The following is a 24,235-nucleotide window of genomic DNA, read 5'->3' as shown; positions in this document are numbered from 1 at the left end:
GTCCCATTCAGCTGTGTGTTTATTTACAATAAAGATTTCATCAACATGGAAAGCGACTATTTATAAAAGAGGCCACACAAATTTGGTTGACCACTAATTATACAAATCAAAATTTTAAAATGACAGTCATGGATGGAGAAAGTCCAAAATGTAACCATAACCAATTGCGACATCACATTTGGCTTGTTCAGAGAGAGACGTTTTGGAAAATAAACAGCTCACAAAGGATTTCCTTAGTACACTTTCCACAATTTGTCCCGGCTAAAATATTTTCTTGGGAATTTCTTGGTACGTTGAGCACATTGCGGCGCTGTGTAGTATGCGGCGGTCATGTTGTCCTGCAACACAGAGAGCCTTTCAAGCCATTCTTGTCTTTGTTTACGATGATGTCACGCACTCGGCTTGCCTCTCCCCTAATAACCAATCAACGGCGTGGGCATCCTAATCTTCTTTCTCCCGCCTCAGACCAGCTGGAGCGTCGCACACAAAAGTGCTAATGCTGCACTTGTCAACAACAACAAAGTAGAAAAACAACATAAGCATAACACACCCAAGTGGCATTCCAAACTTCTTTTCCACGGATGACATCCTACTGACTTAAAAAAAAAAATGATAAAAGTGATGCCATTTTCCAACTCTGCTGCAGACCAAACTATTTATGTCTAACTAGGAAAAAAAAAAAAAAAACAGTTCTTGCTCTTCCCATAAATGACAAATTATATCCCTATATATTGGTTTATTGTGAATAGTAAAACTTAAAATGTATTTTAAAAGTATTTAATTAATAAATAATAAATTCATTTTTAATGAGTTAATTAATTAAAATGTTATTCATCATTACTACAAGTTAAAACTGGAAGAAAAACAAACAGTTTGAGGCTGCAGGAATTTTTTTGTTTATTTTTTTCTATTTCTTTTTTCAACACCTTGCTGCTCGAGGCATGCAAAGTACACAAGCCCTGCTTTTCACTTAGGAAATATGATTACACAACTATAGTGACTCCACCTTGTCACAGTTACAAAGAAGAAGAAAAAAAAAAAAAAAAACACTCCCAGCGGCCTGCTCACTTCCACTGTCAGGACAACCAGCAACAACAGCACAATCACACAAACGGCTGGAATGCAGAGCTGAGAGTTTCTCTCTTTTTTTTTTTAAACCAGACAAAAGACCTGCTGCTAATGTTTCTGCGGCATGGCAGTGCCAAATGTGTTATTGTGTCCTAACACGCTCCGGCTGTGACGAGTTACAACTAAAACACAACATAAAATCCGTGACTTTCTTTCCGCGAGTGGGTATCGTAAAAAGCACCAAAGGAAGGTGCTGTGTTTTTGATTTGATGGTTCCCTCGTTTGTTTTGACAGGCCCGATGAGGAACTGGCGCCCAACGTGGGAGGGGCAGTATGAAAGAGGGGTGAGTGGCAAACTATTGATCGCAATGCAGTTTTGTTTGGAAGTCATACAGGTATGGACGACTACAGCAACAATGCTTCGTAAAAAATAAAGTGGCGTGTCGCAACCTCGAGATGACTTGAAATAGCCTCTCTCGGGGTATTTGGACTTTCCCCTAAGAGATTTAAAAAAAAAAAAAACACTCACGTTGCAATTTCCTAAAATAAAGTACTGATAAGACATACTAAACAAACACATTGCATGTTCCTAAAAATACAACGCATTTTTTTGTTTTGAAGTTTCTGCAATATTCTTAAATTTCACTAATTTAGCCTGTGATTGGCTGGTGAGCAGTATAGGCTTAACCCCGCCTCTCGCCCTAAGGGATGGGCACCAGGCAGCACTCTCGCAGCCCTACTGAGGCTAAGCAGTGAAGAGGATGGACAAATGGATAATTTAGCTTCATTTCAAATGTCATTAACGTCAAAAAGCGCTCAGCTTGCGAACGAGCAAAACCAGAAAACTGGCGAGTGCTGATTGAGTGTTTCATGAGCCCTTGGGCACTGTGATGTCATTTTCTATTGACAGCAAGTGGCAGAATGTTAAAAAAAAAAATAGAAAATTGACAATCCGGTTCTGACTTTATGCCCGGGCGACTGTTGGCAAGCGGGGTGAATCTATAGCAAGCATACCGTCGCTGCATGTTAATTATACTCGTGTGACACTGCGCTCTGCAGTAATGGCACGAAAATGATGAGTCATCAGTGTGCTTAAAGCTCCATTGAAAGGGCATTATTGCGCTTCTATATGGACGGCTCAGGGACATAAATGTTGCATGATCGCACGTATGGATTTATGAATCACAGTATCAACATCCGGGAAAGAAAGAGGACACTATGGGTCGACTTGCGACTATGGTGGGAAATCCGTGCAAAAACGTGCACCCGTTTGTTCATAATCCACGAAGCAGACTGTAGAGCGAGGGCCTGTTGGATTTCTTAGAGTACACGTCGGGAAGCTAATAACGGGACAGAGGCGGAAGACGGATCGATGGTCGGGAAACATTAGCTGCCCCGGAGGGGATGGAGAGCAGGGTTATAAAAGCAGGACGTGGGGGTGGGGTGGGGTGGGCTGGGATGGGGGGACTGGGATTTGCGTTGAGTGCTGCCAAAGTAGATTTGGGTGGTAAAACGGAGCAGACAGTGACAGAAAGCGGCATGAGCGGAGGAGGTACTTCCGGCTGACTTCTAAATAAGGAAGCAGAGGGTTCGAATGGGATGGTAACTTTGAGCATAAACATTATATGCAATGTATTGTTTCATATGTTTGGGTATGACACATAAAAAAATAATAATAAAATGTTTCTAGGTGTATTTAAGTTACAAGAACAAAAGTACTATTTGTGGCATATGGGTGGAAACAAACCGCTGCTAGCCGTACTAGCTAGCTGAAATATTTCTCCATCCCAGTTCCCTGACATTGCCTTTTTCAAAGAGGTGAAAAACCATTGGGCTCGTCGACTGCTCGCATCGACGACGAGACTGCGAGCGGTCGTGTGGCTTTGCCTGCACCGACGGAAAGTTGGAGTGGTTTTTGAAAGCACGACTTTTTAAAGCCGCAGTAAACCTTGAAACGGGTCACTAGCACCTGACTTATGTTTTGCCTCCTTTCCAATTCCAAGTCAGCAATGTCTCAGAGTACAAGGTAAGCGATTTGTGTGCCAATCTCGACGTGAACACCCGGCTCGCTACGCATCAGTAGCGACGTTTTTACTGAAGTGAGACCGAAAGATGCGGTTGAACGAGGCCACCTGCACGACGCCAGCCCGATTCGGGTCTGGATTCAATACAATCAGTTATCCTGACACTCCATTAGTAATCCTAACACAGGTTCAAGATTGGTGGTGGTGGTGGTGGTGGGGGGGGTCCTCGATGCAACAATGCTGCGCAGATAAGATTGCGGTATGTAAACATCAGGTACTCACAGCTGCTGCTCCACGACTTGAGCAGAGATTTGATGCTGATCTCAAAGAAGACCGAATCCTGCAGGCTCAGCATGGCGGCGCCGACTCAAAACTTTGGCATGGTCCAGCAAGGCACAATTCTCACACGGTTGCGCTCAATTTGACCGCTCGCTTCACGAGCCATTTGGGTTCAATCAACGCCAGCTCCGTTACCCTCCGCAGGCGGCGGCCAAATGTGTCATCCTGACCGAGTCGTACGAGCGCTACGCCACCCCGCCGGGAGGTGCCACCGGGTTGTTTAGCTCCAAGTTCGGGGGTTGCCAGGCGAGTGAAGCGATCCGCTCGCTTGCCGATCCGCCGGCTCCTTCGTGCGGCGCATGGAATCCGGAAAGTGGATTCAACTTGTCGTCTTCGAAAAAGAGAGGAGGTGAGGAAAATAGTGCAAGGTATTAACAACGCACTGCGATATTTCCTCTGCGCTGCTCTTCCTGTGTGTGACTGTGCCAGTACGAGCCTGCTAGTACAGCCCCCCCCTCTCCCTCCCCATTCGCTCGCAGGGGCCTCCTCCCCTTCCCGAGCATCGTTCGTTCACACAGACCAAAAGAGAGAGAGGCCGAGCGAGCTTGTTTCGACAGCAAACAGAAGGGGGTGGGGGGGAGACAGAAAGAGAGGGTGGGCTCGCTGGCTGTCGGTGATGTCATCAAAATGCTGCCGGTGTCAGAGCGGCTACTGTGCGGAAGGCCGCGTTAACCCAGCGCCTTGGCTGGCGGCCTGTGACAAGCCGCTTCCTGTCAAAACACCGCGGCAATACGTGATGCGTCACGGCTGACTGTTGCGGGAGGAGGAGAAGGAGGAAATGGGAGGGTCGGCGCCATCACAACACAGGCCGACACCTTTGGAAAAGAAATATGTCAGACAAACATGACTCGGCTATTCCAAAACAATCAAATAGGGGACATATTGGGCATTTTTGTTCACTCTTTCCAGTTGCCCAAATAGAACGAGGATGTATTTTCAGGGAGGGGGCGGTCCCATCTCGTGCACATGAGCCACAGCTCGCCACACCCTCTTGGACCGTCAGCTTTCATTCCCATGACTAGTCCCGAGTCTAAATAAAGCCAGTATGAACTGCGGCAAAAAAAAAAAGGCCATTTTACATTTTACTCAAATTTCAGCAGAATTCAAATTTTAATGACGGCGTTCACACAAAGAGGAAGGGGGGGGGGGGCACTTCCATCTAAAAAGCACAGCCTCGTGCGTGACGTCAGTGTTCAGCCACAGCGCGATTAACCAGGGAGACTCACACACGCACACACACACCAAGCCTACGCACGCTGACGTTGCTAACGGGCCTAAGTGGTCATTTCCTTTCCCTTGTAATTTGACAGCAGGAATGAACAACCGCGTCGTAATAAGTCTAGTCGGACTAGTATTGGGGGGAAAAGGACACTTCATTATGGACAACAGCGTTTAAATGTGAGCTAATAAAAGAAGTGTTTGATCATTTTCCATTTTGATCACATTGTGTTATCAACACAGCGATGAGCAATCTTAATTGATCTGATATTCGAATTTGGGGGTCGACGGTCGTCTTTTCCGGACTCGCCAAGCGGAGCCGCGTGACATCAAGTCATTTGGCGCTTAAAACACTGGACGGGGTTTGTTGACAAAATAGCCGAGGAAATGAGTCGAGGCCAAGGGCGGCGACGGACAAAAGGTCTTTGTCCCCCTCTCGTTTGCTTGATTTCTCATCTCTGGCCGTGTCACATGCCCCACCGAGTTATGCAAAAAGCAAGCAGAGCCCAGCGCAAACAATCGACACAAGCGGGGACTTTGTGGTGCCGCCCCGACGCTTTTCAACGGACGGGTGCAAGAATGTCCACCGCAAATTACGTAATCCATTCGCTCGCTCGCTGTGGCCGTTTTGCGACAAATCAAAATTCCCATTTAACGGCGAGTTCTAACGGCCGTTTGGCTTCCCGTCGAAACATTCTCGGCAAGAAACACTTACGCGGCCACCGTTAAAATTGTTCATTGTACTTCCCCTGCTGTAAAAGATTCCTTTTCCCCCAAAGCGTTGTAAAGGTCATAGGTCACAAAGGTGAAGGGAGTTTTGGGATTCTTTCTTTTTAAATTGCCGTCATTGGAACAGGGGGGTGTAGACTTTATGACATCATCCAACGTGTTCTACTTTCGGGGCTGTAACAACAACAACACAAAGACATGCGGCACTTTTATGCACTCCGGGAGTCTAATCTCGTTCCTGAGTGTCAGTTTACGAGGTGCGCGGTTATGAAGCTACTCGAAGGGGGAGGAGGGCCGAGGCATATTTCACCATGCGGCCCTTTTTTTTTTTTTTTTTTTTTTTTTGAGAGCCGGCTGTTTACACTCTGCCTAGCCTAGCATACCTTGCGATGTCAGCGCGGATGGAGTCCCCGCTGAGTGACGGCCGGCTTGATTTATTCACCTGATTAATTTTCGCGGCCTGCATTCCGTTCAAGACCCGCCCTACCCTGCCTTGGTCTTAAAGAATGCAGGTGGGTGGGGGTGGGGGAAGCATGAATGGATGAAATTTACGGTGAAGACGTTGAACTTGAGTTTAGAAAGGATTTTCACTTCTTATGTCATAGAATGTGCTCGCAGATGAGCAAGCACGACTGGGGCTGCCGCTAACAGACAATTTTCACTCGCGGAGGCAGCACTTCATCGCCGAGCACGTGCGGCAGACAAACAGGAGACAATCCGAACATCCCAGAAAGCATTTTTTATTTGACCTCCACTGTAACAGAGCTTCAGGCTCAAAAGTTGTTTCTGGTTATCGTCCAATTAAACACGCTGAGTAATGCCCTCTTGCAGCATACCAGTATTGTGACACTCGCGCAAATACTTCCCCCTCCCTTGAGAAAAATAAGGGTAACATCACGCCTTGTTTGTGAGCGAACAACAAAGACGGGACATCGGAATATAAGCCAGCGCAGTTATCGGCGAAGCGGCCAGACTTGGGGAGGGAGGAACTGTTTTGTGTAAACCCAGCCTGCTTGTTTGAGGAATGCAGAGGAGGAACCGACAACACGGTCTCTCGATGGGAACATTTGCGCTCCGAGGTGACGGCTTCCGTTGTAGCAGGGGAGGGGGGGGGGTGAAAATAGCTGCTTGATCAAATAATCTCAAGAATCCACAACAATCTTCTATATACAATCGCAGACATTGATGGCAAAGTTCAAACGTGGCGTCATCGCTGTTCCCAGTGAACCCTGCTTCGAGCAGGTGATGTTCCTGGCCGGATGATGCATTTCCTGTCTGAAGGGCAGCACTTGGAACAATAATTGATCCGAGCCGAAATTTGATCCTCGACCTCTGCTCCAGTGGTGCCCGAGCGGCAGAGGACGGGCAATTTACATCCGGACTTTTTTTTTTTTTTTTGCCCAATCAAATCTGTGCGTGTCATTTACAATCTTATAAAATAAATTCAAAAGGATGTAATTATATTTTTTTTTTCCTCCACCGCTCTCCGCTAAATTCTCACACGGCACTTCAATGCGCCATAGTAGAGATTCTTCAGCTATTTGTCATTTAACAGCGAGGCCGTGCGACAACACAATGCGGCCAGTGTTCCGAGCGGGTAGAAAAAAGGACAAACAAATGTGCCATCACAAACACAAATCCCTGATCCTGTTAATTAAAATGCTCTAATCACGTCATAGATGTTTTTTTTAAAAACAACAAAAACTTGTTTGTGAGACAGCAGGGAAGTAGCGCCACCTTAAAAGGCAACTCAGGCTAAGCCAGTTTTGCAGAAGGGAGTGGCGCCGAGATCACAGCAAGGCAAATTATCCTTTGGTATGAACACAACGAGCGGGCGACAGTACGTCTTCAATTTAACAAAACATTGCATTTTTTTTTTTCTTTTCTTCTTCCTCGTTTCTAAAAATACAACTCACCCTGGCGGTTCCGGCCACGTTGAGCATGCTGTAAAAAGGAGGTTTTTCGAAATCGCTGGATGTTTTCTGGTTGGGGAGAAACAGAAAAGAAGATTTAGAATCAAGGTTAAAATCCGTGAGAGCTGTCTGAACATGCACGAAATTAGCATGAACAGAAAAATTGGAAGAATTTCACCTCTGGCATTTGGATTAGCGCAAACACAAATTATCGTAATAATTTTGTGTATAATGTGGGTTTGGCTTCTCGGTATTGTATAGTTTGTGTGTGCTGGAATTAAAGCAGCAACTCCAGACATGAAAGGAAAATGATCCGTCAGAATTGATGTGCATTTATTTATTGTAATGTAAATAAATAACTGGGTTGATTAAAGCAAATAATGTCTTCATTTTAACCAATGATTAAAAAAAACAACAACACTTTGGCACTCATAGAAGTCACTAGTATTGTCGTCAACCTCGCGCTCCACACGACAACATCCATGACTTTGAGTGTGTGCGGCTTTAAGCGGGGCACGGCCTGCTGAGCGAGATGGAAGTTGGCGAGCTGGTGTCAAATATGTCATCACCAGGCCCGAGCAAGCGGCGGATATCTGGGCTGCCACTTCCTCTTACGCGTGGCCGTCCGTCTTATCAGCAAGCGAAGACGCGGTACAAACAGTTGACCTTTGTAGCTGATCAATAGCAACAGACGCAGAGATTGCCAAATGGTGTCACTATCTTTCCATTCCCAAGTTTCCCAAACAAATGATAACATTTCTGGATGGGTCCGAAACATCCCAAAAACGGCATCTCGATCCATCGGCGTACGACAGCATCTTACGTCGTACCTTTGAATTGAGTTCTCCTATTTCGGAGCAGCCCGGCTGGGGTGACCACCGGGTTGCCGTCGACCGTGGTGTCCTCCTCCACAATAGTATCCCTCATGACCAGCAGCCCCATCCTCCTCATGCGGATGAGCTGTGGGCCGGCTTCCTGCGGCGGGGCGGCGGGCTGGACAGGAGCCCCCTGACCATTGGGCAACCGACTCTTCAGAAAGTCCATGTTCAACTTTCCGCTTTTTCGCTCGGGCGTACCGTCCAGCAGCTTGTGCCACGCCATCGTCACCCCATCCTAAGGTACGAGGGCGTCGAAGGCCATGTGTGAGCGACCACGCCAGCTCACGAGGCAGTTGACATGCCGCACTCCCTTAAAAGTTGTCCGTCTGGAATAACGAGTCACTGGCATAGCGAAACAACTTCCCTGTTCTGTGACGCTACCTGTCGGAAGGCGAGAAGCCCCAGCGCTTGTTGTGATGTCACCGCCGGCGACTGGGCACTATCTAGGGCGGGACTCGGACGTGTTCCACATGAGATAACGCGGCGGAGGAGGAGGAAGGCCCCGCCCCACCCCGGCTGGCCCGCATGACTCGTCCAGTCAAATTTGGAGATTGACAGGCGGCGTGAGAAGTAGGAAGGCGTCAGAGAGCGAGCTAAACTCGTCCGCCTGCGGGAGTCGATAGGCCTTATCACGACACTCAAATGCTCGTTCGCTTCCATCCAAGCGCTCTCAAGAAAAACAAAGACTGTACAGCGAGTCCACTTTCATCGAGGGAGTATAGACAAACGACAAAATGTGGCAATTCAAGTCATTCTCCAGCCCCCCTTTTTTTTTTTTTTTTTTTTTTAAACAAGCGTGCCAAACAGATTTAACAAATCCATCAGACATCCAAGAAGGAAGGTTGCCAGGTTGGTCTTCTGCCGGGATGGTGCAGAGAGGCTGAGGCAGCAGATCCTGCTAAGAATCGCTAAATCAGCCAGACGGGTGGCGACCGAGAGGGGGCACCCACTAATGACAAGGAGGTTCGCATTACAGATTTTTTTTTTAATTAACTCCATTTTGTAACTCTGGTGACAAGCAGGTTGCCGTCTGTCACCTGGTGCAATGATGGCAGCTGTCCATGGGTCTGCTGGACAGTAAGAACAATGGCGTCACACGGGGAGGAGGAGGGGGGCCAAGATCCCAATCAGCCCAAGAATGTGAAAGAGGAAGCCCGGGGAACAATGTGCAGCGCTACCCGTGCCGTTCTGGGCCCGCCCCCCCTGCCTTGGCCCGCTTTCAAACGCAGGAGAAAACAGGAAAACTCGTGGGCTGGAACCCAAAGACCCAAGTCTGTGTACTGTGTGGAGCGGGTGATACTGTAAGTCATGAGAATCACTTGGACAGTGAACTTATTTAACCTGCCTCACAGCCACAGATGAGCTCGAAAACAAAGTTAGACTGCCCCCTGGTGGCAATAGTCACACAAGACATCTATCATGGAAAAGTCTACACACCCGTGTTCAAATGCCAGGCTTTTGTGATATATAAAATAAATATTCTTTATTATTGTGACCTGTACAATTGAGTTGGGGGGGGGGGGGGGGGGGGGGGAATGATATCCACTTTAAGGTGCCTCTGTTTAATCCCAAATAAAGTTCAGCTGCTCTAGCAATGTAGGCCAAAAAAAAAAAAACATTAAAATTGACAAAATTAGGGAAAAATATTTAAAAAAAAAAAGAAAATCAGGCTAAATGTTTTTTTTAGAATTCAAAAGTCTGACAAAAACACATCAAAAACCGCCACAAAGAAAGTAGTCAGCGCTTCGGACTTTCACCACATCAGGAAGCCGGTCTTTGTTCTCGTGGTCACAGAAATGCTTGCTGCCACTTTGTGTTGTCTCTTGGGACTTTTCAGATCTGTGGAGCAGCCTTAGAATCGCTGGCCATCTTTTTTTTTCCCCTAGCGAGCGAAAACAAGCAAGGCTATGTTCAAGTTCTCAACGATCGGACAAAGAAGTCCGGCTGGTTTGGTCACAAGCCAGAACCACACTTGTGGGGCGACCCGGGAGTTGGTGGGGGAATGGGGGGGCTAAAGAATGTCACCTGACCGGACGAGACCCTTCATCCAAATGTTTTGTATCCCTGTCCAAAAGCAGGAAACATTTAACTAACTTCGATTTTTTTTATTGTGTTATGAAGGCACGCCGTCTTTTCAAACCAATATTTGAGGGACTACGAGCAAGTGCGTGACTTTATGTAACGTGACGCTCTCCTGTCCAGAGTTTGCGCGACATGATAAAAAAATAAAAAAAGTTACACAAGCTCGCAAAGTTGGGAAATAAAAGGCAGGGAAGAAAAGGCAACTTTGCACTTTTCACAATCGGGCCAAACAAACCAAGAGATTAATCGGGCCGGCGTGTTTGGTTCCCACGCTACTTAAGCTCACAGTCGCTAAGAAAACCTCAACTGCGACACACGAGTGACACCTTTTCACCACGTGGAACGGAAGTAGTGACGACAGAACGGATGACTTCTCCAGAAATATCTCGCACAATTTGCCATTAGCCACTCATTTTGCATACTTGCCACTTAACTGTTCTTTTCTCCGCTCATCTGTTTGTGCCCTGCCATTGACTGGCGACCAGGCCGTTGTCTTGGCAACGGGACGGTTCCGCTGAGCTCTGCTCGGCTTCGGGCTACCACCGGATTAAAACCTTCTCCCGAAGCGGCGGAATAATCTGAAGATTACCCTCCGACATCAATCTCTTACATAACTGATCCCCGGCGCGCTAAAGTGCATTTTCCTCCCAGTTTAAAAAACAAAACAAAAAAACGGTCCTAAAATTTGTGCTGAGAAATCATGTCGCAGTGACGCGTCTTTTACCCGCAAAACCACGACAGACGCATTAGTAACGCATTATCACACTTCCTGCTCCGTCGCGGTGACTTCAAGTTCAACGCAACAACCAAAGTGGGTCAAACGGTTGAGGTCAAACAGGTTCAATGCGTTCCTCTGACGTCACTAAAAATATTTAACAAAGTCCTCCACTCTTGGACCAGATGAATAACTCTGAACTGCATTTCGGTGCCACTCCAAGTCTCGGTGGATGAAAGCCCAAATTGAGAGGGGGGGGGGGTTAAAGGTCGGCGGAACGAAAAGCATCTGATCAATGATTAGCTCAGCCTCAGCCGATATGAGCCGTAATCTGCTTAAATGCAATGCAATAGGGATGCTACACCGACTTCCACATTAAAAAATATATATTTATTCTTCTCAGTACGAGCAATATGTGAATTGATTTTATGGATTTTTTTTTTTTATGTGACTTAAAATGTCACATGTATAGAACAAAAACCTCCGATTATTTCCATCATTGTTGTTAAAAATAAAATCCAGACAAAAGTGAGTCGGACCTCTTGTGGTTCTCCTGTACATTTCTGTGGTGGCATTTTTCCATCTATAAGAAGCAGTGCCAGTTACAAAACACACAAAAAGGCGTTGGACAAAAGCAGCGCAGGCTTCTCTAGATGCTCAAACGGACGCTAAATAACAGGCTCGGCCCGGCCATAATAACCACGTCCTTTGGCGGGAACGCGACGGGACGAGAAAAGTGACGGGATGTTAACCCCATGGACATTCATTCCTCAAGATCATATTGGAATGCGGGAGCGGGGTCTTCGGTAGCAACTAAATACGACCAAAACGCCAGCGCTCGCCTTCTCTCTGGTAAAAAAGAAAGAGTGTGGTTTCCTTCCCAAACATCAATTATGATCCAAAAGCTTGCTCCCGACGCTCGGGATAATCTTTCTCAGCAGGGCTCAATTATAGTTTATTTCCAGCTCCCCGGCTCGGCTCCACGCAATCGAGTGAAAGAGAAAATAAACATGTCGAAAGCTCGCTAAATCTCGGGGCTGTTTCACGCTACTCGGAAGATAAAGTAAGCAAGTTAACTTGCAACAATAATCAGGAGGGATATTATTTTGTTTTGTTATACGACCAAATTATTCAGGGTGGGACAAAAGTATCGAATCAGTATCGATTAACCTGATCGTTGTCGATTAAACATCATTGGGGTATCCAAACATCCACTTTTAAATCACTTCAATGGCAACAATTGACTTATACACAAGTCATTTTCTTGAGAAAGGAAAGAATTACTTGTGTTCAATGAAAAAACGGGAGCTACACAAGGCGGTCTCATTTTTATATATTGAGCGAATCGAGTCCAAAGTGACTTTTAAAACCACAACTGGGGATGAAAAGCGCCGGTTTTGTTTAAACAGGTGAGCGCGACGCTGAATGGAGGTGATGAGCCAAAGGAGCAGATGCGAAAGTGCCCTATACCAGCCCAAATATTTGTTCAGTCCCATGCGTCAACGCACTTCCCGCAGTGCAACGCCACCGTCAGCAGAAGGTCACTCATTAGAAAGGTGCACTCGGCATAGAAAATAGCGGCGAGAGCAAAAAAAAAAAAAAAAAAGAATAATGCACGTGTTTTGATTTTGAGCAAGCATTTTAAAAGATTTTTACGCTCTGTCTGCATTGCTGACTTGGCTGCTAATCCCGTGCGGGGCCAGTTTAGAGGAAGGGTGGGCGCTTACAGTCTGGAAACTTCAACCCTGTGCACTTTATATATATATATATATATATATATATATATATATATATATACACACACACACACATACATACATACATATATATAAATTGTCTGCGTGTGTAAATAAATGTAAAGATCGCTTTAAATATGGAATAAATGCTCAACTAACTTTCCATAAATACAAAAGGCAAAACAAATGCTTCATTATGTCAAGTGACACTGAGAATTTAACTCCAGGGGTCAAACTCTGCACCAGCAGGGTTGGACATGTTGTGGCTTTAAGTCCCTACAATCACGCCACCCTTAAAAAAAAATGAAGAGACACAGAAAGGGAGAAGAGTGACCTCCCCCAAGCACAAATGCCATGTTAGCCTTGTTATTTGTTCGTTCATGACATTCAATTTGGATGTTTTTAGTTGTGTGTTTGACTATTTTAAATATGAAGATGATTTTAAAAGGGCAGTTACACGACTTGCCGCAACATCCACCCAACAGCTTTTTTAGCTCATGTATAGGAGGCTAATGTAAAGAGAGATGCTAGTTAGCCACAACAGCCAAGTTTGAAGTTCATATTTTAACACAACAGCAAAAACTGGCGTCCTAACCGTCTTGTAAGAAAATGTTTGTGTGGACTATAGGACACTTTTACCTCCTCGTTTGGCAAGCTTTAAGGCTGCGTTTAAGCATCCCTCCCTCCCCCCAAAACGACAAAGTTAGCGTGCGGTAACGTTGCCGACAACATCACGAAACGAATGACCACCACGTTCTTCGTTTTTTTTTTTTTTTCCGACATAACAACGGCGTTACTTACAACTTTGTTTTCCGCTATGTCTTCTCTTTCTCTGTCCGTCTCTGTTCTCCCCCGTTATAGTTGCGCTATGCGGCTGGCTCGCAGACTTCATTCGCCGAACAAGCTCCAACGTCCTGGCCCTCCTCCATTGGAAGGATTTGCGTACTGGTGTGATTTGTTTTTTTTTTTCCTCCTCAATCTGCTTCGGGTGTAGAAAGTGCTCCTCTGTCAGAGCAGCCTGTGGTCACTTCGCCCCGCCTTTCACTGTTTTGATTGGCTCCACTAAATTACGCCTACACCAAGAACAGCTTCCTATTGGAACAGACTAGATGTCGATCTACCAAAAACAAACCGTTGATTGGTCGGCGTAGTCAGGGCAACATTCCTACGAGCTCGCTCGCTTTAGTAATGGCGTACACCGAAGATACTCCAGACGGGCGGATGCGTCGGTAAATGAATGCAAATAATTAATCAAGGACACAAAACACCATAAAAGGAAGACACCCCGACTGCTGCGTAGGCAGGAAACGTCACACACGTTGTTTAAAGTGTAGTTTGTCAATGATACCGGCATTGGTTCGCCGTAATTTATTTAACTAAAATAATTTTGCAAAAATTCACACTATTAAATACTAAATATATATAATGAAATAAAAAAAACGGCATCTTGTCTATCCTAGTCTTATTCTGTATGTACATTCTATGTTTAAATATAAATGGATAAATGAAATGTATCTCTCCTTCATTACTTTTGACAAAACTAAATTACTAAATGCAAATGACCAAGAGTAAAATAACCCAAACTGAATACATATTTCATTTGTCCCTCAATTGATTGCATTCTATCATTTTATTTCATACACTCTCACCGCTATTTCATACATTGCACTAAAGTACTACCTCCTGTAACATGTACGAATTAAACGACGACAGCGCATTCTCGAGGTGATTTTGTGTAATTACCATAGCACTTACTCCATTGTTTCGCTTCCAAGCAGACCAAGCAGACAATAACTTTAACTTTAGCATAAGCTATCACATGGTCTATGTAATATATATAGTATAATATAGGTGTTTTTAAAGAAAAAGTGACCATATATTATATATATTATAATAAAGATTAAAACTGACTATAAAACATCAGGAAATGCCAACTTGACTAGGAATCATTCAACTTCTAATGTTGTGATTGTGGGCTTGGACATAATTAGGCTATTTGTCCAGAGCTCACCCAGAGGTTGCGTCTGCGCAATGCGGATGTTGTCCAGACTCTTCTGGGCGATGTCATTGTGAACTTCATTCACGCTCCCGGATGCATCCACCACCTGCACGGGACACTTACGCAACATGAGCCAGGAAGAAGATCTCATCGCCAAGCACGGTTTTTAGCATACTCACCTTCCAGTTGACGGATGGGTCGTCTATGAGCTGATTGAAGCGGTCGAGCACGGCGCTCTGGAAGGCGGCGTCCTCGTAGCGCTCCTCGCCATAGCGACCTCGCAAAGCTGCTTCGACCGGGCTCAAGCGCAGGAACAGGACCATGTCTGGCTTGGGCAAACCCACATCTGGCCTGGTGCACCAATCTAGAGTGAAACCCTAAAATTGAGACATTTTTTAAAGTTGTAAGTAAAATGAAATAAAATGGTGACATTTTTAGTCAAGTAAAATTCAACATTTTTAATCCAGGTTATGCATCTTATTTAGTAAAACTCGAAAATCTTTTTTTTTTTTTTTTTTAGTAGTACATTGGCTGATTAGGGACCGCCTCACCGGTTTGGCGCTGGTGAAAGCAGCCCCGGAGAAGGCGTACCGGTCCACCACTAGCGTGGTCCCTTGCTCCAACTTTTGTTTCATAACAGGCCTGCAGAAGAAGATGACAAAAAGTTATGATGTTACTCCAAGATAAATGCTTGAGTCATCCATTTGTGAGGAAATAGTTGGACTACCACTAGAATATAGTTGCAACATTTGGAGATGAAAAGTCAAATTTAAAAGGGAAAATGGCATACCAGTTCCAAAAACTTGAAAATGCAAGGGAAAAAATGTGATCATCACAACCAAGTGAACAACTTTGCTAAAGAACCAAATGAGAACCTCTGCCTCACATGACATGAAAATGATCTCCTCCACTTACACCATTTCCCACCGGTTAGCGGAAAAGAGAAGGTGCACTGTGTGGTCCTCCAGGTCGCTCTTCTTCTCCAGGTAAGCGCTGATCAGCTTTCCAATCGGAGTGCTTCTGTCTACCAACAAAAATCACAATTTCTTTAACCTTTAAAAACTTTATGCATCATTTTACCCTGAAATTTGATTACTTTGCCTTTAGCAATCCTGTACAGACAATAATACTACATGCATAGCATAGTATACATATAGACAGTCATCAAGAGTATATGCATAGGAAACGGACAGTATGCAGGAGATCGGAGCACGTCCATACTGGGTAGGCTAAGCTGCAGAAATTTCGTGTCGGGCCTCACCGGGAAACCTCATCATCTCCGCCGGGTGTCCTCTCTGTTGCAGCGCCTCGACCAGCTTCTTGCACTGCGTGGTCTTGCCGGCTTTGTCCACCCCCTCTAACACGATGAGCGTGCCTCGCTTGGCCGCCATGCTGGCGTCGCCTATGTTCTTCCCGCGCCGGAAAATGTAAACACGGAAGTTCGAAGTACTTCCTGTATGATGGGAAGTACTTCCTGTATGACGGGAGCGTCAGAGGACCTCGCCTCCTACGTCATCACGCAACGATTGGAGAGCGAGAAGGAAGCGAGGTCGGCTAAGCTAGAGAAGCCAATGCAGTTGTCTCGCATTTTCTCTCAAAAGTCATATAATTATGGGGAACAGGAACGGAATTGAAGCCGTGTTGATGAAAGAACATGATTTAGCGTCTCTTTATATATGAAAATGATGGTCGAGAGAGGCACGTGGCTCGTTGGTCTAGGGGTATGATTCTCGCTTCGGGTGCGAGAGGTCCCGGGTTCAAATCCCGGACGAGCCCATTATTTTGGTTGTCTCTACGAGCCAAGAAGTCAACACGCTGGTATAGCCACAAGAATTCCGTTGAACCAGTTGATGTTGATTCGAGTCTCCCGTTTAACTTGAATATCATATTTTGTAATGGATTTTGGTACAAAATTAGCTTCTGTCACAATGACTAATTTGAATAAAGTCATTGATGACGTAAACCATAGTCCGGAAAAACTTAAGGTTTATAAATAGGCTCATTTAAGTCAATGATAAAATACCCCATTTTAAACATTGGCAGGGTGTTTAGTTTCAGGAAATATACGTATTTGCCACCTCTGTCGACAGTAACATTGTTTGAAATGCTTAAAAGACCTTAAGAAAAGGTTTGTGGGAAAAAAAATGCTTTGTTTTACCCGAATTTGAAAGCATTTGCACAGGGGGCTGTCTTCAACTCTGTCGCTAATTCCCCTCGCGTTCGGCATAACAGCTAAATATCGCATAAATCCAGGATTCAAGTATGAACACTGGTAAATTGCATCGAAAGCACAGCGAACAAGGTATGAGATTCATTACAATATTTATTCACTTAATACAGCGTGGCTCGTTGGTCTAGGGGTATGATTCTCGCTTTGGGTGCGAGAGGTCCCGGGTTCAAATCCCGGACGAGCCCAATATTTTTTATCATTGCATAATTGATCCGATTTTTGGCTCCCGTCTCCATTCCCGACGTATTAAACTGTCTGATGCGCTTGGTTCAGCTGCTCCTAACAAAGGCTCGCCCGCCTCCTCAGTGCTGTCTGCTTCCACAGCTGCCGTCCCGACGACGTTCCAACTGGGAACCGCCCCCACAATACAAAGAAACAGGCTTCGCCGCCTTCATTCACAAACCAAAACCTCTCAGCAGCCATCACTCAAGCCTTGAGATTGGATTTATTTCTTCTCATCAAGTAAGTACTTTTTTTTTTTTTGTAGGTGACGGGAAATCAGCATAAGTAACATTTGCTCAGTTGTAATTCAAGTTGATAAAGTAAATGAGTTCAATCGCTGTATATTAAAAGTATGCAATGTATAACAAAATACTCTTGGGTGTATTTTAAACAGGCACATTTAAGTCAACTACAAAATTACTTGCCCAATTATTATACAAAGATAGAGAAATACAGTTTTTCTTATGTCATACTAGTAAACAATAAGTGAACAGCTGTATAGTAAAACTGTAAAAAATGAAAACTGCTTACTCACCCATCTTCAGCTTCTTGTGATGAAGTGCTGATCAAAAATCAATGAGTAGCTCTTTACTAAATCTAACAACTTTAAATTCAGTTTGCCAGTTTTCCTAGCTAAAAGTAAAATAATAATAAAGGAAAACAATCCATTTTTTTTCCTTCCACTTTCCAAACGGCTCCATAGACGTCAACGTGTGTGACCATTTGTCTGTGTGTGCATTGTGACTGTCTGTAAACATGAACTTGCAACCTCGCAGGGGAACATAGCTGGGGGTCCCTCCATGGTGCTGTGTGGTGAGGGCGACTGCGGCGTATGCCTGCAGACCTTCAACAGGGTGGAGCGTATCCCCCGGACACTGCACTGCCGACACGCCTTCTGCCAGGCCTGCCTGGAGGCCATGGCGGTGTGTTCAGGGCCCGGAGGCGTCGGGCCGTCGCTCAGCGTATGCTGCCCGCTGTGCCGCCGCGTCACCTGCGTGCAGCGGGGCCTTAGCTTGCGAGAGGCGCTGTGGGTGGACAGCGACCTGTGGGAGCAGATACCCAGCGACCAAGAAGACAAGGAAAAGGAAGGCAGGATGAAAGAAGACAGGGAAGAGGCCACAGAGACCACACCCCAAGCCAAATGGTAGCTCAACAAATCATCGATGTATTCATTTTTACTCAGTTATTTGTCAAAATTGTTCAGCCCGATAACCTCTGTCATCCTTCCAGGAACAAGGTCAAGTTCCGGTCCTTCTTCCGCAAGTTTACGCTGACCAAGAGACCCCGAGAGAGGATCATGCCCAGCAGTAATGTGTAAGTCTGACCCCCCCCCTCAATGATGACATTGATGAAAACGCTAGATAAATTGGCATTTTTTTATCCTTGCAGGGAAATGAAATCCTGGCGCAGGCTCTCCGGTGACGAGACGTTACGAAACCCCTGACTTCCACTTATTTATTCTGGGCTTAGTTCTCCCAGCTGCTGCTCCGGGATTTGGTTCAACACGGACTAAAACACATCCAGGGACCCCCGGGGAACAGATGGCTTCCCTCAATGTTCCCAAATAAACAGCATTCTTTTTTAATTTATTATGACAAAGTAGCTGTCGAGAGTATTTATTTATGTGCGATCTGCTAGTATCAGCTTTAAGGGACAACAATAATTTCACTGTGGGTGGCTACTCTTATTTTCTTAGTTTTACAGGACAACAATCAGCTTGTAGACACCAGTCCTTCTGCCGAGGAGACTGCTTCTTCTGCCAATGTCACAACAGAAGCATGTGACAAAAGGCTTGCTGAAGCATGAAAAGGGATTATGAAGGGCATTCATCCAGCATCTGGCAGAATCTTAGTTGGGATTGTATGGAAAATATTGGATCATCACTTTCATTAAAAAGCAGATTACAAATTTCTCAGGTCTCGAGTTTCGGGTCACAGTTGATGACGCAAATTTGGGCCATGGTGGTTTCCCAGTGGCGTGGCGCAAGAAATCCGTTTGTTAGCGATCCGGTTTGGTGTGAATTTGTTGGAACAAGTCAGATCAGCAAACTGTGACAGTTACAGTTTGCCTTGAAGGGCTTTTTTTTTGGGTGAAATGTTGCTATGTACGTACAGTATTTGACCTGGACTAAAGTCAGGACCAAGATTTGGATTCTGGACTGAGAATTGGTCCAAGATATGATGGCAAGACATGTTTAATGGAGACATCGTCATTATGCTCCGTAAAGTTGATGAGAGCGGCCGTCATCGCTGCCCCCAAGCATCACCACAATGCTCACATACAGGAATAAATACAAAGAACCGTCTTACAATGAAGAAAAAAAAAAGTGCTCATCTGATATTAAAAAAAAAAAATGTCATAATTCAAACACTGTCATCAGATTTTCAAGGCGTATTTGGGTCAAATTTGGACTCTTGAGATTCCATTGTAAACACATTCTAGTATTCAGCACAAATACTATTTACAGACAAATTCCAGGTTTCAACAGTGACATTGCCCAAATGTTATACAGAGAAACACAAACATGATGAATCAAAACAAAAGTCCAACGTTAGTGTGTGCGTGTGTATGACGTTACCTGCCATAAAGCGAAGCGTGCATGGATAGTCCAAATGATGTAAAAAGTCTCTATTGTTGCCGTCTGTCTTAAAGTTAGGGGCTCCGAACATGAATATAAAACCTGAATATAAAAATACAAAAACAAACTGACTTGATCAAGACAAAACTAAAAGAAGAGTAAACTTGTTTTTGGCAGCTTCAGCGTTGACATATTCCTCTCTGGAAGCACTGACCAGCAGTCGGGATGGTAACCAATAGGAAGCCTCAACATAAGAAGCGTGGGGGGGGGTGCACATGATGACCGCTTGCGACTGATGCTAGCGGCTATTAGCAAGAGCAGCCCGCTTCATCCGTAGGTGACTCGTGTACTTTGTCCAGCTTGATGTCGATCACTGGAGGAGATTGTGAAGGAAATCATAATGGAAAGACTTTTTTAGTTCAATCGAAAATAATGTAGAGGAATTTCAAGACAAGGTGACACTGGTCAGGAAGTTGTGTTGCAGTACTTCCTTACAACCACTTGGTGGTGCTGTTTAACTTCAGTAAAATGTCTACAAAGGTTGATAATCAAGATCCCATTTTGGGCGTTATAAAATATTTGCTAGTTTGACCTTCTATTTGCATACGAACTGCACCATTTGGCGTGAAGGCTGCGGGACAATAAAACAGCTTAACTTTTTTCTGAACACATTAGAAAAGGATACTACCTTCTTTGCCGGTTTCCTGAATGCCCTCAATGCCGGGAAGAGCCGAGGCCACGCGGCGGAACAGCTGCAATAAAAAAAAAAGACAAGTCTCAAACATTCAAAGTGATTCATATGAAGACTTTCATCATTTTAACTTAATGTTACCAAGACCTGTTTGACGTTGTGACCCGTCTTGGCGCTGGTCTCCGTGAACATGACGCTGAGCTCTTTAGCTTGCTGCTCACCTTCCTTGACGCTAATTTGCCTAGGAAGCGTCGACAGCAAGTGATGACACAACTGAAGTAGCACGATTGTCATGCTTATTAGCAAAACTCCACTGAAAAAAATTCATATAAATCAGAGCAAATAAATACATTTACATATCAATGACACGTGAGCGCGGCTGTTTCTGTGTGCGTGTTGCGACTGAAGCCGAGGCTTGCTCATCATCATCAACATCGTCATCATAGCTTGCATAACTCTGGTCCTAAAATACACGAGAGGTCTGTTTCTCCTGGTGGGCAGCACATATGTACCTCTTTTCTGCCAAGTCCGTTTTGTTGCCCACCAGCATGACGATGACGTCACTTCCTCTCTCTGTCCGCACGTCGTCAATCCATTTGGTCGTCTGCCGGAAGGAATTTGCGTCTGTTGACACAAGACCAGGTTTTGACGAGACCACGGCTAAACCACATTTATGCGATATAGAGAGAAGAAAAAAAAAAGATTGCTCCCACAAGCCATTTTACCAAAACCTACTGGTGATGTCGTAGACCACCACGGCCACCGTGGAGTCACGTATGTAGCTCGGGATGAGGCTCCTGAAGCGCTCCTGACCCGCCGTGTCCCACAGTTGCAACCTCACCTGCGGTTTCGGGACCGACAAGACATACGCATGTTTCATAATACAAGACAACATCACAACAGCACAGAGTGGAGTCGGCGGCTTACCGTTCGGTCCTCCAGGTACATGGTTTTTGACAGGAAGTCGATTCCGATCGTCGCCTGGAGAGGAAATCCAGAGATGAGTTCATTAGCACAAATTGACCCACTTTTGGTTGGAAGCCGTTTAGCAGTATTCCGAGTAAAAGCTTTCTGTCTTGCTTTTGGCCCAGGTGTTAAAAATAGCTGTATATGAACACATTGGATCCTTGTAAATTTTTTACAACGTCTTTTTGAATGATTAATGAGGGGGGCTGGCTCCACGCCCGTCCCGAAAAACCAAATAAAATGATGGACGGATTTTGCCGATTGTGAATCCAGACGAATGCCAAGCATCTTATTTTCACTTTCCTCCCAGATTTCAAAACACAGACCAAATTTATCGAACAATTGTATATTTGTCACGATACGAGTGGCGCTAATCTGCTTACGATTACTCCATAATAGCTTGCATGTGAACGTCACTTGGAAAGGGCTTTTTGAGCTTTACTTTAAAGCCTTATGATCGCCATACAAGACAATCTTTGTGTGATTGAAGTTTTTTTTTTACCTGGTAAGTGCTGTCGAAGCTGTCGTACATGAAGCGCGTGATCAGCGACGTCTTTCCCACTGTAAGAGAAAACAAAAATATCAAACGGTGCCCAAAGGGATCATGCAGACTCTTATCAGGAATCCACGTCATCAACCTAGAATGAGCTCGCCAAGACTTTTAATCAAGGAAACTAATTACACTTGCCTGCTGTGTATGTCTGCCAGGCACAATGTGATGCACAGATAATGACCCTCCTAATGACGCCTCGCTAATTTTTTAATCACCGCATCATATGAGCTAACTTTAGATAAACGTAGCAATCAACTTGCCGTCAGCACTATCAGGCACTGACACGCTTCAATAGATTTTTCTGGCACATTTTGCAATTTCCATTCTGTGCGTGATTTTCTTTTCCAAATCACAATGAACTTGTCGGATAACTCCGATGACACCTGTGCAAAAATAAAGGATGAAACATCGGCAAACAAAAATCGATTTCAGCTCTGTTGTGGGCTGATGGAGAATTGGGACTGTAGGCCAAACACGACAACACACACACACGTGTGTATCAATATTGGAGGACACTAACAAACGCAGCCAGGTGTGATGCCATGTTCGCCTCAGGAAAGCAGACCTGATCGAGGCTGTTATGACAGAACACACTTGTTGTTTGAATGCGTCCAATTAGATTGCGTCCTACAGGCAAAAAGCAGAACACAAAAACACTCGTGCTGCTTTTTTCTATCAAGCTAGCTAAACCTGTGAGCCAACTGAAAAAAATAATGAGTGCAAATGATAGCCTGCTAAATTTTGAGTTAGTTTGTAATTGCTTACAGGTGCCACAAGATGGCAGCAAAGCATATTTTCTTTTAGAAATGAAGACGTCACGAGGAACTGTTTCATGTCTTTGGCCTGAGATGTCACGTAATCTTCCCTTCTTGGTTGTTTTGACAATTGTGCTGAATCACCGGTCAGAGCAATATGCTGTACTGCACGTTCTGTTAGCCGCACTCAGACATCAATCAGCACGTGTGTGAGCAGGAAGCGGCAGCCTACAAACATTTCCTCACCGCAGATAACCATTAAGTGAGGCTAAGTGTTTACATATTCCTTATCTTTGAAATTCAGCTTAAGGCAAAACTCAGGTCACTGGAGTACTGTTGACCTTTAGCTTGACATCAGGTCATGATTTATTAAGTGCATGGGCTGGCATTAATTAAATCAACATTTCCGCCACCCAGTGTTTCTGTTTAAAATGTCATGATTTTGCAAATCCGCTTTGACCTTTTAGCCGTTGGGGGTTAAAACACATGCAATGTGAATATAATCTTCACATTAGGAAAAGTTATGTTTCTATACTGTGCCGTGAAAAAGGATTTGCCCTCCTCTCACAATGGAATTTCAGGAAAAAGAAAAAAAAAAAGCATTGCACCAAAAATGAATGTCGATTTGAAAGCTTTCAAAGTGTACCGTTTAAAATTTGGACGATAGACATTTTCTAATAAGCATAAAAGCTTTGCTGACCAAATGACGTCATAGTGGAAAGCTTGGAATCTAAAACAAGGATCTCGTGGGAGGAAGCTGCGTAACTTAAGGTCTATTTTGGATCCTGGTTAATGAGAAACCTTTTTAAAAAAAACGAACCGGAACCGCATCCATTTTTGCCACGTCCAACAAGCTAAATGTGTCAGACAAATACGTCCGCCGCATCACTCTTGAACTCCATTTTGGCTCCTTAAACGTCTTCAAGTGGATGACAGCACTCTTTATATGTTCAATTCGATTCACAGAGACGCCCTTAGCATTTCCTAAAACAAAAAAAATCACAGTACTGAGCTTGATCTCGCTTGAAATTGACCAAAAATGAACTTGGTGACCGGGCAGGTGCATCGGCATCACGTGACACCGCCCCCTTTCGTCCACAGGAAAAAAAAAAACAAAAAAAAAACACAACTTTCGCCACGACACGTAAATGAAATGTTACGTCTTACCGCTCTGCTCCCCTAAAAAGACGAGTTTGAATTTCTTCAAAGGATTCCCATAGTCACTAGCCACCGACATGTTGACCAAAAAGAAGGGAAGGGCGGCTCGTGAACGCCGGAGAATGGACTCTTCAGGCTGTTTGTGCTGCCGGACGACGATGAGGATGGTGGGGAGGAAAAAGGCGGCGGTGTCGCACACCCTCTCCACTTCCTCGCTACCTCTCTCCTTACGTCTCTCTTCCGCACTTCCTCGCTCACTTTATGACGGTGACAAGTCGCCCAAAACCCGAACGTGCAGCTCGCTCCCTTCCGGCGGGGCTGCTGCGTGGTCTGGGTGGGGATCGGGGACTTTCGTCGCACGTCCCGAACCTTATGCGCATG

At 45.0% G+C, this 24,235-nt stretch overlaps 4 protein-coding genes, 1 long non-coding RNA gene and 2 other non-coding genes across 18 annotated transcripts in view; 4 read left to right on the top strand and 3 right to left on the bottom strand.

The window, feature by feature from the left end:
• fryl (furry homolog, like) overlaps positions 1–8,558 on the bottom strand; it is a 34,967-nt gene extending 26,409 nt beyond the window's left edge. For 6 of the 7 annotated variants that reach the window (XM_037250316.1, XM_037250320.1, XM_037250322.1 and 3 more), the window contains exons 1-2: positions 8,122–8,558; positions 7,295–7,360 (exon numbers count right to left, since the gene is read on the bottom strand). In XM_037250316.1, the coding sequence (XP_037106211.1) occupies positions 7,295–7,360; positions 8,122–8,392 (337 nt within the window). In that variant the 5' untranslated portion in view covers positions 8,393–8,558. Of the gene's footprint in view, positions 1–3,374; positions 3,848–7,294; positions 7,361–8,121 lie in introns of those variants that run through there. The other variant, XM_037250323.1, reaches the window with a different exon arrangement.
• Positions 8,559–8,687: 129 nt separating this feature from the next.
• On the top strand, positions 8,688–9,684 carry LOC119122116. The gene is made up of 2 exons (XR_005097802.1): positions 8,688–8,857; positions 8,892–9,684. It is a non-coding gene; the product is annotated as an uncharacterized LOC119122116 (long non-coding RNA).
• Positions 9,685–14,313: 4,629 nt separating this feature from the next.
• dtymk (deoxythymidylate kinase (thymidylate kinase)) lies at positions 14,314–16,163 on the bottom strand. 2 transcript variants are annotated; one of them, XM_037250429.1, is made up of 5 exons: positions 15,963–16,163; positions 15,617–15,725; positions 15,253–15,343; positions 14,881–15,078; positions 14,314–14,819 (listed from the first exon to the last, which is right to left on the bottom strand). In XM_037250429.1, the coding sequence occupies exons 1-5, from the start codon at positions 16,090–16,092 to the stop codon at positions 14,649–14,651; spliced, it is 699 nt and encodes a 232-aa protein (XP_037106324.1). In that variant the 5' UTR covers positions 16,093–16,163; the 3' UTR covers positions 14,314–14,648. The 2 variants fall into 2 exon arrangements, with proteins under 2 accessions (XP_037106324.1, XP_037106326.1); XM_037250431.1 differs by having other exon boundaries at positions 14,314–14,807; positions 15,963–16,158.
• Positions 16,164–16,405: 242 nt separating this feature from the next.
• Positions 16,406–16,477, top strand: trnap-cgg. Its single transcript has one exon. It is a non-coding gene; the product is annotated as a tRNA-Pro (tRNA).
• A 567-nt stretch (positions 16,478–17,044) lies between these two features.
• trnap-ugg lies at positions 17,045–17,116 on the top strand. Its single transcript has one exon. It is a non-coding gene; the product is annotated as a tRNA-Pro (tRNA).
• A 6-nt stretch (positions 17,117–17,122) lies between these two features.
• im:7152348 (uncharacterized protein LOC559250 homolog) lies at positions 17,123–18,752 on the top strand. 3 transcript variants are annotated; one of them, XM_037250428.1, is made up of 4 exons: positions 17,123–17,393; positions 17,930–18,297; positions 18,384–18,467; positions 18,543–18,752. In XM_037250428.1, exons 1-4 carry the CDS (start codon positions 17,190–17,192, stop codon positions 18,595–18,597), a joined length of 711 nt encoding a protein of 236 aa, XP_037106323.1. In that variant the 5' UTR covers positions 17,123–17,189; the 3' UTR covers positions 18,598–18,752. The 3 variants fall into 3 exon arrangements, with proteins under 3 accessions (XP_037106323.1, XP_037106322.1, XP_037106321.1); XM_037250427.1 differs by having other exon boundaries at positions 18,375–18,467; XM_037250426.1 differs by having other exon boundaries at positions 18,372–18,467.
• A 488-nt stretch (positions 18,753–19,240) lies between these two features.
• On the bottom strand, positions 19,241–24,213 carry rab6ba (RAB6B, member RAS oncogene family a). Of its 3 annotated transcripts, XR_005097811.1 has the most exons (9): positions 23,864–24,213; positions 21,891–21,949; positions 21,350–21,403; positions 21,158–21,263; positions 20,935–21,046; positions 20,570–20,663; positions 20,417–20,483; positions 19,946–20,104; positions 19,241–19,833 (listed from the first exon to the last, which is right to left on the bottom strand). XR_005097811.1 is itself a non-coding variant. In XM_037250432.1 (8 exons), the coding sequence occupies exons 1-8, from the start codon at positions 23,931–23,933 to the stop codon at positions 20,040–20,042; spliced, it is 627 nt and encodes a 208-aa protein (XP_037106327.1). In that variant the 5' UTR covers positions 23,934–24,213; the 3' UTR covers positions 19,241–20,039. The 3 variants fall into 3 exon arrangements, 2 of the variants coding, with proteins under 2 accessions (XP_037106327.1, XP_037106328.1); XM_037250432.1 differs by having other exon boundaries at positions 19,241–20,104; XM_037250433.1 differs by having other exon boundaries at positions 19,241–20,104; positions 20,420–20,483.
• Positions 24,214–24,235: the final 22 nt, after the last annotated feature.

This window comes from Syngnathus acus, chromosome 4 (genome assembly GCF_901709675.1).
Source record: "Syngnathus acus chromosome 4, fSynAcu1.2, whole genome shotgun sequence".
NCBI classification, from domain to species: domain Eukaryota; kingdom Metazoa; phylum Chordata; class Actinopteri; order Syngnathiformes; family Syngnathidae; genus Syngnathus; species Syngnathus acus.
This window is presented reverse-complemented; position numbering and strand designations above follow the sequence as displayed.